Here is a 12,669-nt window from a genome sequence, read left to right as displayed (position 1 = left end):
GTCATTGAATTGCTTTCCGTCCTGACCTCAGTCTCGGAAATTTTGTCGAAGACGAAAATCTGTCCTGAGACGGAAGGTCTTGCACCCATGCCGCTATTTCCTAGAATCTTAATTTTCATTAAAGCCTAATGAAGCAATCTAAAGTAATGAATCCATTCAGCTTACTCTTTAATGCGAGAGTATATACGGTCGATTTCAAATCTTAACACTGAACATAACAGGTCACATTAGTAGGCTCTGTGAAAAGTAAGTTGGCCACACTGGCTTAAACTAACAGAAAGAAAAAATTATTGATGTCCAAGTGTTGAAATTAAGAAATATCCTATGAGCAAACCCTTTCCCCCGACTTGGTGCTTTCGAAGAGTAACTGAATTCTGTGAGAGATTCGGAAAAGGTAGCATTTGGAAATATTTGCAAACATTTTCTTGCCCAGTGTCACTGGAATTCATCAAATAAAAAAACTCCCTGGAAAACTGGAACAGTCCAAGAAAAGCGTCACTTCTAGAATTGTGCAACCTGACAAAATAAATACTTCTGCAACTAACTAAAGAACTGAACTTTTGTTTTATATGAACAGAAAATTTATTTAAATATGATAATTAAAAAGAAATGAATCAGTACAATGAATTTAAATAAATTACGTAAAAATGGCAAATTAAGCAAAAGAACACTTATTATCAAATGAAAGAATTAAAGTGATACTTAAAATTTCTTATTAAGTTATGGCTATTAATAAAAGCAGACATCTGAAAAGACAAGTTCAAACAACTGTTTAACACATTAAAATGATGTACTCTTTATTAAATAATAATTAAAACTTTACATTTACTGAAAATGATGCAGGGACTGCAGTTAAGATTCCCAAACAAGTTACATGTCTTAAAAATTGGTATAGATCATGTTATAAAAATCAAATAAGAAAAAATCTTCAATTTTATTTGGTACATCGTTTTCTTGCACATTGAATACACAACTACTGGCAACATTGTGCATAATCAAAAGTTCGAGATTTAATTCTTTTAAAAATAGGATAAGTGAAAATGGGCATAGAAATTACAAAGTGGATGCATCAAAAAAATTTCCTGTCTGCAACAAGTTTGAAAATTTTAACCCTTCCCTGCCGAAAAATACCAGTACAAGTTGATGTTAATCACAGAGGTAGCTTCCTTGTCTTTCTCAAACCAGTAAAAAAATTAGTGGTGTTTCAAACATTATATACTAAAAATCTAACATTTAATGATGCCATAAAGAGTGGAAAATTATTTACAGATGCAGCCACTTTGCAAATTGCTAAGTGGATGGATTACACGTGATGTAACCTGGTAATTTAACCTTTTACATAGCATGAGATTTTAGATAAGTACACCAATGTGAAATGAAAATGCAATAATGAGATGATAACGGGCCTTAGTTAAGAACAACAAATTTTGCACTTTTCACAATAATAAAAAAGGGGACAATGGACAGGTTGCCAGAATGAATAAAACCGGATATAAAATGGATTAAGAATAAAAACATTTTCATCCCACTGTTTTTTGCCATTCTGAACTAAGGCTGATCTGATGCACAAAAACACCTAATCCATAAACCCCTACATGAAATGCTATTAACAAGTTTACTAAGAGTGCAGAATCACATTCTGCCCTACAAATGAGGTACCGCTCTTTACACATCATCCTCTTCCTCTTCTTCTTCCTCCTCCTCTTCTTCTGGTTCAGCTTCTTCTTGTTCTTCCTCCTCCTCTTCTTCACCAGATTCTTCATCAGAGTCATTCTTTTTCTTGCCCTTAGCTGCAGTTTTTGACCTTTTTGACACCACCACTTTTGTACACTTTAACTTCCTGAAAAACAATTTGAGAGTTAATCCTGAACAACAATGATGTTAACAAAACTTTTATCCATCTAAGTCTTAAACGAGCTGATGTGTGCATCACACGACTTCCTTTTACTCCAGTTTAATGTCATTTTCCCATTATCGGCATTTTTAATGTGATTCAATCCGCATTTTACTGTAATATGAACTAAAAAGTTAAAAATAATCTTTGGATGATAGTAGTTGATCAATCACTTAATTTTAATGTAATACAAAAAAAGCGTGGGGTGCTGTCTATTTACATTTTTGCTCGGACCAGGGGTGATTGTGAGTTCATCAAAAAATACCTGAAAGTTTCAAAGCGAGAATGGGGGGGGGGGGGGGGAATCTTTGGCCCCTATTACTTCAGTGCACCTATGCCATAGTATTGAATAGTTCAATAGCCACAGTCCAAATAGTGTGTACCTTTGGTTAAAATTTTAATGGGTTACAAAGTTACTTTTGAGCTGGTGTTATACAAAATTATCTTGACATTTGTCCATCTTAAGGCTCTTGCAGGTATATTTGATGAGTATTATATAATTTTTAAAAAATTGCAGAGGTAGGGAGATAAAAGCTTAACAGAAAAAAAAAACATTATTCCGGTATTTTCGTACATAAAAATACCGGAAATTCGGTAAAATACCGGAACACAATCACCCCTGGCTCGGACAACAAATGGAAGAAATTCAGACAACTGATAAGAAGCCCCCCCCCCCCACTTTTTTGTATTACATTAAAATTAAGTGATTGGTCAACTACTATCATCCAAAGATTATTTTTCACTTTTTAGTTCTTTTTGCTACGAAAGCGTATTTTCGTAGTTTTTTAAACTATTATTTGCGAGGTAATAAGTCACAATGTATGTTTGCGGAAATCATATTTATATTACTTTGAAAATTTGAGATGCATTTGAATAAAAGTTATAAAAGTTTTGTTCAACAATGGCCTGATCAGCAATGAATTTCCAATTGAAGGCTCACCTAAATTTTGGCATGAAATTAGTTAAAAACAATTATATTTCATGTTCTAATTACCTTGGAACATCGGAACAAATTTTGTCTGATGCAGAAAAATTAAAGGTTTTTGTAGATATTTTTAAATAATTTTTGTGAGCATTTTTTTGATGTATTTGGTTTAATTTTCCTTCTTCACATCGTTGGAATTATGCCAAAAAATTGATTAAGATCGGAGGAAACTAACAATTAAAAGAGTTAATTTAATTTGATTATAGAATATTGCATTGTTATCGGGTCTGAGGTCGCATGCCAAATTTCAAAAGAATCCAATCGCAGGAAGTGGACAAAATTTGAGATGCAAGATTCCGTTACAAGATACATACAGGTGAAGCAAATAAAAGCGTAAAAAAAAATCACTGGTGAAGGGAGGCTCACATTGTATGATACTGCAACAAGCGCTTGCAAAACTATTAATTGGATGTTTCAGTTGCCAAATCGATTAACTTGATATTTCAAAAAATCCTCATTTCTGCCTTAATAGTGTAATATCAATGCATAGAATATGAATTAAATGTTTGGTTCAGTACAACTCTGATCCTGCGATGGCAGAAAATTGTAACACGAGGGTCCATTCACTCATATGGATAACACTATCTTCTTCATCACCTTTCTCAACTTTTTGTTTTTTGGAGTTAATCGATATGGCAAGTGAAGCATCCAATTATGTACACGGAAAATTTTACTTTTAATACTAAAATAGAGCCAAATGTTTTAATATTGGGAGAAATAAAAACTGGAAAGCGAGAAACTAGACAGAAAAGTTGGAATGTAATGCGCAAATCGGGAGTTGGTAACTAAGTTTTGCTTTCAAAAAATTTAACAGGCTTGCCTGTGCTTTCCATCAATGAAATTTACAAAAACATTAAATAAAATTTTCACATTGCATATGTAGGTTTTCTGTTAATTGGAACTGCTCGAGGCTCGGAAGTCGGGAATCTCGGTTAATAGAAAGACTGTTGAACACTTGCCATGATCTTAAAATTTTTAAAAGTTGAAAATGAACTGAGCCTGTGACAACTCTGATGCAGGTGCTGCAGCCGAGAAAAATATCAGAGGAAACTTACATTGGGTTTGGTTTAGGAGGACTAGCAAAAAAAAAGGGGGGGGGGCAGGGGGAGGCTGAAACCCATCAACAAATCGAAATGTACAGATAAATCTTAAACTTTAATATTTTTATGCAAAAACTTCACTGCTTACAAAACTACACAAAATTCTAAATTTATTTCTAAAAACAAAAATATACCTTCATGTATCTGGCTTTGTCCTTGGCAGCAAGCGCTTCATACTTTGATCGAGTTTCAGGCGACACTTCATTCCACCTGCGGCCCAATTCTTTAGCTACATCACCAACAGGTGCATCAGGCATAGTTTCCTTCACTTTTGGACGTTCATCATTTGAGAACCAGAAAAATGCAGACCTTGAAAAATAAGGATTGCAATAAGATTTTTGTTAGAGGATAACCCTTTGAAGACACTAAATGTTTGCAAAAAAAGTTCAAAATGGTAATTATAATATTAAATAACAATGCAAAATTAGCGAAAAGCAACCTTTTTCAACTGATTAGGATTTTTTAATATACTTGCTGTTTCAATGGTTACAATTTTTGTTTGGAAAAGTTTGGCAATAAATATTTAAAACTTGATATTTTAAATTGCCAAGTGAAACAAAAAACCAATTTCATTAAGCAACCTAAAATTTGCTACCAAATATCGAAGAATTTTATTTGACCATTTTTATTTAGTTCCAGAACTCCCACAAGTGTGAGAAATATAGCGTAAAACGTGCAATTTAAAATTATCACGGTTCCGGCACCAAAAAATCAGCAGTAATTTCCCAATAAAATTTAACTAAGCCCTGGTAGATGCTGTCACACAGCATGATTGAGAAGAACATTTCAATTAAAGCCTTAAAAGGACCTTATCTTTAAAAGCATTTAATTGACTACTACGCCAGAAAAACTTTCTTCACAGACTGTATTTTTTTTTTTTTTTTGAAAAACCACAAACCCATGCCCACCGACAAAGTTAGGACCCCCCACCCCTCCCAGTTCATTTTCAAGTGTTGAACACTCACCAGCAAAGAACACAACAAACTCTTCTGGAAATTCTTAAGACTTTTTTTGCTGCTTCTTTTGTACGCCAAGCAGGGTTCGTGATAGGCTTTGTAGATATCAATTACTTTACACTTATAAACATAATACATTTCATAATAGATGAATGAATCTACTCAACTTACTTTTAAAATTAAAATAAGTTCTCTAACTATTCAATAATATTTTAAGATTTATAAATACAATATAATGCTTAGATAAGATGTGATTTTGTTTTATGCTTTGCTTAAAGATAAGGGTTTCATTATCATGTACGTTTTTAGTGTAAAATAATATGTTGTACAATTACTTTTCTGAACCATATTAGTCATGGTATATAAGAAAAACTCCAAATTTTTATTTGTTTTTATTTGATTATTAAAATCAACTGAATCTAAGTACTGATTTTGTTAAAAAATCACTTAATTTAAATCATGATTTTAATCACGATTTAAATCAACAAACCCTGATGCCAAGCAATGAATACTTTGATTTAGACTTCTGGTTTTGTTAACTTTGCAACAAATATCTTAGCAGTGAAAGGAATAACATCTTATGAAGTTTTTAACAAAGGAAACAAACTTACAATGCTCTTTTGGGTGCATTAGGATCCTTAGTACGCTTCCTCTTTCCTCGCTTGCCACTCTTTCCTGCACCTTCAGCTGGTGTGTAATTAGCCATTTCAGATTGGTACCTCTTCTTATCCTTTTCTGCCATTTGATGGAACCTTGTCTTTTCCTTGTCAGACATGGTCTACCAAGAACGTTATCATTAATAAAGAATACAGACCTGGTTACACATTAAAGTTTTTCATTTATTAATTAAAGGTTCCCATTCTTCCAGCATGTCAGTATATTTGCACTTTATTTCCCTAATTTTAAACTTAGGCTTTTATCAGAACATAAGGAACAACTATGTATCATAATACAAAGTATCAAGCTTTAAAACAAAAACCCTAATATATTAATATATATAACCTCTTTATAACCCTAATTTAACAATTATCAAGCGTGGGCATAAAATTTTCGTTAAATCAGGGAGCATAGACATTCAATGCATTCATTCTTACTTCAAAATATCAACTAAAGAGTGCATTAGCTATCTTATGAAGATAGATTATTTCCTCTCGGAAAATATAAAACTCTATTTCTTTTGGATTCCAATAATTCATGAAAAAAGTTTCAGTTGCAAAAAGATTTTTCAAAATAAAAGAAGCTTCAAACATGCAGCAATATTGATGTAAAACTACTGGTGAAAAGTGAAACTTTTAAACTTGATTTTTATTTTTTCAAAATTTCGTAAATAAATATTTTATAAATCTAAACTTTTTTTCTTTTAAAGGTAGCAGTTTTTAAAAAAATCTGTAACTAACAATAATTTAGTAAATATTAAAATTTTTTGCAATAAATAAAATAAATAATCAGAAAAAAAAAAAATTAATTGAAGTATTTAATTACCAGACATATTACTGTCAAAGTTTTAGGATAGGCTACAAATATTAAAAAAGTTTCGGAATTTGGAGTTTGTTACGTTTGAAAATTCAATGAGTTCTGTATTTTACATATTTTCTGTTTTAAACATCTTTAACCAGTTCTTTAGATCAATTTTATTTTTTGAAATCTTCATTAAATTAAGACACTGCTGAAAGTTAAAGATAATTTTTATGAGTCTCTTGAATTAAATGGATACAAATGATTTAATAGTTTTGAGTCTAACATCAGCGCAAAATTAGAAGGCTAAAAGTCCTCAACTACACAATTAGACACATAAGAAAAAAATAATGCTAAACACATGAATATAAATTTCCAAATGGTACAATCACATAGTAAAGAAAAACGAGCAAGTGCTATAGAAGCGGATGCAATCTGATTTTGGAATGCGTGAAAAATCGGGACTGGCACGCAAAAGTGTTAAGGGCTAAGATGCTTAAGTTTTGCATATTCTGTACAATTCGATACATATACTGTCTGACCATCATGAGAAAAGCCACCGCCGAAATGTCTGCCTGTCTATTGCTATAGTAACGAGGCGCGCGTCATTTTACCAAGGGCAATGTAATGTTGAAAAAACCCGTACGTCTGCACAAAGGCGATCGGACAAATGGCGAAAAGGTGCCAAAAAGCCTTCCTGCTACCCTTGCATAAAATTAACGAAGTTGGGCTGGCAGTAGATGGGCTTAGACTTGACGGCAGGAGTTTTTCTCCTGAAAGCCAGACAGTACATGTTCTTGAACCGAAAATCCATGTCCAGTCGAAATCCACAACATCCCGTACCTATGAGGGCAATTAAAGGCACATAGGAACCCAGTAGCAGAAACTGCGAGACATGAGACCTAGATTTTTCAGAGGCCTGCAGACAATTTTTCCTAAGAACAAAACGAAAGAAAGAAAAAAATAATAATAAAAAAAAAGAAATTCAACTTTGCAAAGATCGTTTTTTGGCCGGACTTCATTCTGATGGCTCGCCCGCCGCAGGCATGCAATGGATGCTTCAGCTAGAAACAGCCACCATATTTGGTCATTCAAAAGATCGAAGATGCCTAAGTTTTCAAAAACAAAGCAGAATTGGATGTTTTATTTAACTGCAAACTAATAAAAATAGCTTTTTGGCGTAGTCGTCATGTTTGGTCATTCCCAAGACAGGGTGGCGACAGGAACTGTGAAAAAAAGTTCCCCGACTTTTCCCTGATTTCGTTCAAATTTCCCCGATTTAAGTTACCAATGATAATGTTTGTATAAAATGCAGTATTTTACACGTTTTAAGTTGTGTAAAGTTGTTTAAAATAACTAAAGATATTTTAAAAAGATGCTACTTTTTAATAAAATGGTTAAAAAAAACATATCAAGTTAATTTTTGGGAAAAAAAACCTCTACAAAGCAGTATATTAAATTTTTCTACATGGAAAGATTATAGAAAATTAAAATAAAAAAAACTTTACTTCCAGAAACCACTAAGCATGAGAATTAAAAAAAAAAACTATTCAAATTACTCTTAAAAATATATGTGTATTTATGATAGAACAAAAAAGTAATTGAAATTATTTTGAACTAAGTTTTCAAACAGTATAATAATTGTTGCACGAATAACAAGTAATAGTGAAAGAACTGAAGTAATGTAGATGTTCTTATATAACTAATTGACATATTTATGCAAAACAGATGAAACCATTTGACATCCATTCATAGGGAGCTTTTCTCTAATTAAGAACATAGGTTTTAATGAATGAATACAGCATTTTAACAATAAAAAAATAAAGATATTTACTTAAGTACACAAGTCAACTTGATTTTAAATGATTTCAGTATGTAACGAAAAAAAAATCTTGCTTTTGTAACGAACAACTTTAAAATGCAAGAAAAAAAATTATTTCATTTCAAAATATATGAAAGAAGAATGCAACTTGGTTATAAAATTAAAGAATCCCATAAGTCTGAAGAAAAAAAAACCTTTATAATCTGCGGTGACAACAAATAGTATAACGGCAAAAAACAAAGATTTTTTATTGAAAGTTCAATTTTAGCAATTAAATTAAAAATGGGAAGAAGTTATAACTTTTAAGCTTTTAAAGTATTAATTCAAAAACCAAAGATTTCTTCTTGAAATCGTGATTACAGTACACTAATTACTTCGAGACAATGGAATAAAGGCAAAGGAACTAAGGTATTAATGAAAGCTTCCTCTTTGCCTGTATGGTTGTTTATATTACGTAGCACTGAAAGCGTATAAGGAAATTTCAAGCTAGGTAAAATAAACAACCTAACAGACACAATCTTAGGAAGTTCATCCTGTGGTTAATAAGTAAGATTCAATACTTTGACGTTTAGTAAAAAAGATGCACAAATATGCAGCAATGTATAATCGCACCTCATTTATTTTACTTTTTTTTTCAACAGACAATTGGCGGAAAATGCGTAGGGAATTAGTTGACTTAATTTTGTAAAGCAAAAAAAATTTTTTTTTCTTCATAAAATCAATTTTCCCTGATTTTTTCAAAATTCCCTGATATTTCCCTGATTTGTCGCCACCCTGCAAGATGTTGGTTTGCCTTGAAAAATGCAAAATTTTATCTTTAGAATATCATCTTATCTTCACTGCTTTAGAGGCCAATGTGCTAAAAACCGACTACTTCATAGAAATTGTAGTTTTTTTTTTAAAGGATTTTGAATTTGTTACTACTTTCATGTAACAAGTTCAAAAATCTTTTTATAATCATGAATTTTTCGCATGGATGCCATGTCATTTACAAGATGGAAAGAGATGAGACTTTTTTACCTTAGTTTCCAAAAACAGAAATGGATGTTTACCTCAATATAAACTATTGAAGATAATTTCTGAGTCGACCTTTACAAGGGACTCGTGTATTTTATGAAAACTTAAAAATAAAACTACTAATAATGCTGCAGATTATTTTCAATTGCCCAAAATAGTGTTGTAGACTGGCTAGAAAGTTTCTGCTACTGGGCGTACGTAGGAACTCTGAAAAAGTAAATAGCATACCTTCCATCTTTCAGCACACCGGCGTGAAAATTCTGCAAATACAACAGCTTCTGAGGGATGCTTCTTTTTATGTTCTTCACGGCATGTTTGAAGAAAGAACGCATATGCAGACATACGCCCACGAGGCTTATTATCACCTTTACCCATTGCTTAATCAGGTATACTAAGAGAAAGGGGGAAGAAGAATACCATTATATTTGTTTCAATATTCTAAAACTTGCATTTAATTCTTCAAATGACTTTAGAAAAACATGTCATTCATTTCAATGGATTTGGTTGTGGCTTTGGGGAAAAAAGGGACATTTTTTTAAATATGAAACATACACAGAACAGGATATTTTTCTGCTGTTTCTAGGTTTAGAAACAATACATAATATTTGGTTTCATATTATCTCGAAACAATCAAAAGTACATCACCAGAAATCAAATTTACGCGCGTTGTGTACTGGAAGCATAGAAATAAAAGAAAGGTCAATGTAGAGGGCTTTTTTTTTTACAATTTCAAGTCTATATGAGACACCAAAATCTGATCCCTTAACTCCTCCTAAAAGTCGAGTTTACAATTTTATTTCAAATAAAAAATTAAACAATATTTTCATCAAATTTTACAATAAACTGATTGTTTACATATTAAATTTTAGGGAGTCTTACTATTTATATACATGCTCTTCCTAAGAACAGAATCGAGATGTCCCAAGGTGCAACCTTATAGGGGGGGGGGGGGTTATACAACCGAATAGTAAACAAATTTATATTTTAATAACCTTGAAAATAAAATTTAATATCTAATAAAATTTATAAAAAATTTTAAATTAGGGTACTAGAAGTTTGCTGTGCTGTACTATTATATTACAACTAATACTTTTTATCGCCCATTCTGCACTTTTTGAATCTATTTAATTGGAAACCTACTTTTGTTACGGATGTAATATACTGCTTTTTGTTACTCCAGACAAAAAATGTTATTTGTAACACCATTTTATTAAAAACTAAAGAAGTAGAATGTTTTAAACTATGGTATACAATTACTGTGATGAATTGCTAAAAGGATCATAAAGGGTTTTTATTTGTTTTTTAAGAATTAATGACAACTTTAGCTAAATTTGTTACGGACACAACATTAAATATTTTTTTTAATTTAAATTGCGTAATTTTATTTTGCAAAAAAAATTAGAATACTGTAGATTCATGTTATTAGTTTAAACTGTACTGCAATTAATTCTGTTCCATTTGATTTTGATTTTAGAAATAAGCATGTTAAAATACGGTATTTTCCCCCCCTGCTTGTTATGAAAATTTGAACATACCTCTAACTACGAAAAAGAAATAATTTTAAACTTTTATTTAACCATAACTTTTAATATTATGAAAATACACAACTTAATCTTTACAATGATATATAATATTGCAACATAACTGCAATATGAAATTTTGATCAACTGGTATCACTTTAACATGGAATTGCACTGAACTTCAGTAAAAATTCTTTTAAAGAAAGATGCTTGGAACAATTATGCAGAACATAATAAAATAGGATACACAGAGGGAAAAAAACTATTGTGCTTACATTTAGAATTTAAGTAAAACATAACAAGTTGGAGTTAATATAAAAGAAAATTAAACAAAACAAAAAATAACTTTGATTTGAAAATTGAATTCAGTTTTAAGTAAATTCCAAATTAAAAACAGTAAAAAAAAAATTTCGAAGAAAAAAAAAACTGAAATTTAATCAACAATGTAATTTATAAAAATTCAAAAATTTATTTTTTTGTCTTATTTTGACACTTTAGGAAACTTTGAAAAAAAAAAAAAAAAAATAAAACTAAATAAAATTAAAATTAATTAGTTGAAATGAATTCGGAAATTAGCGACGAAATTCATCGCAATGTCCTTAAAAAAAGCAATTTTACAATTATTTCTATTCAAAAATAAGTTTTAAAAACAGAATAATAAATCCTAATACCTTATTATCAATACCAAAAAGCGCGCCAAAATAAACTATCACTTATTCTATTCCATAGCATAGGTACACAATATAAAGCTTTTCCAAATTAAGAGACCATGTTTCCATAAATGAAAACCCCGTTGAATTTAGCTTTCGAGAACAGAAAATGGCTTCCTTTCTCTTAACAACGATGACGAATTAGATATCAAATTTATTAAAGTCAATTCGAAAAACATCCTTTAACATTACATCCCTAGGTCCGACCACTGCCATAGAGTTAACATTGCTATTGAGGTATAACGTTAGCGAATACCCAACACGGCTTTTACTATGGTATATAAGCAATGCTGTATTGAAATCCATTGCGTGGAACCATTTCGAAAATTTTTTTTATCAACACGTACCTGACAAAATTGATCCAAGAAATGATTCTAAAACTTTTACACTAAACTATGATCTATCGTTTTCTATAATAAAACAAAATTTTCATCAAGCAGAGACGCCGAAAAGAATTTTTCAGATTCAAGTAGAAATACGTTCTTTCCAATGCAATCACTATGGCGTCTGAAGCCTTCTTTGTGCCTATGGAGAAGCTACCACCATTCAGTCCACAACATAGGTAAGAAATATCAACGAAAACACATGAAAAAACCGAATCAAAGCAATAGAAAACTTTAAAAACACCATAACTGCAATATATTCTAATTTTTTCAGCCTAAATTAACAGTTTTTACAGTATATTATACTTACATTACGATTTTTATCACTTCTATAAGTCCCAGAATACGGTCCAACTACACTGTACTAAACTGCTTGCTTACTTCCACTCCGATCTTTCGCCGCCGCCGTTAACATAGAGCGCTCCAAGTGTAGATTCAAGGGAAGGAAATAGCTGCCATTGGTCCATTTCGGACGTGCCGCACAAATCCAACCAATGACAGCTCTGCTTACCTTTAACTGACACAATCACTCCGCTCTTCTATCCTATCGTGAAATAACACTGGTCCCATGTTTAGCCGCGGGAAAAAAGCAAAACGAATGAAATAGAAAATGTCAAGTAAAAACTAAATAATAAGTCATCTTTTAAAATGTGCATTAATTTTGTCCGCATTATACCAATGGAAATTTCGTTTAATATTTTGCTTTTTGAAAGAACAGAGAAATTGTATAAGAAAACAAACAACATATTTTGAAGTGGTGACAAATGGGGCATTTAAATGGAGGTTTATCGAAACTAATTTCGAAAATAAAATATGCAGACACAACG

The 12,669-nt window shown here is 31.3% G+C and overlaps 1 protein-coding gene across 1 annotated transcript; it reads right to left on the bottom strand.

Moving 5' to 3' along the window:
• Nucleotides 1–771: 771 nt before the first annotated feature.
• Nucleotides 772–12,275, bottom strand: LOC129220110 (high mobility group protein DSP1-like). The gene is given in 6 exon segments (XM_054854450.1): nt 772–1,810; nt 1,812–1,840; nt 4,114–4,288; nt 5,547–5,713; nt 9,458–9,620; nt 12,153–12,275. Coding segments are annotated over 5 exon segments (663 nt in total). The 5' UTR covers nt 9,605–9,620; nt 12,153–12,275; the 3' UTR covers nt 772–1,665.
• Nucleotides 12,276–12,669: the final 394 nt, after the last annotated feature.

Source organism: Uloborus diversus, chromosome 4, assembly GCF_026930045.1.
Source record: "Uloborus diversus isolate 005 chromosome 4, Udiv.v.3.1, whole genome shotgun sequence".
In the NCBI taxonomy this organism is placed as follows: domain Eukaryota; kingdom Metazoa; phylum Arthropoda; class Arachnida; order Araneae; family Uloboridae; genus Uloborus; species Uloborus diversus.
Note: the sequence above shows the minus strand (reverse complement) of the source record. Positions and strands in the feature narration are given on the sequence as shown.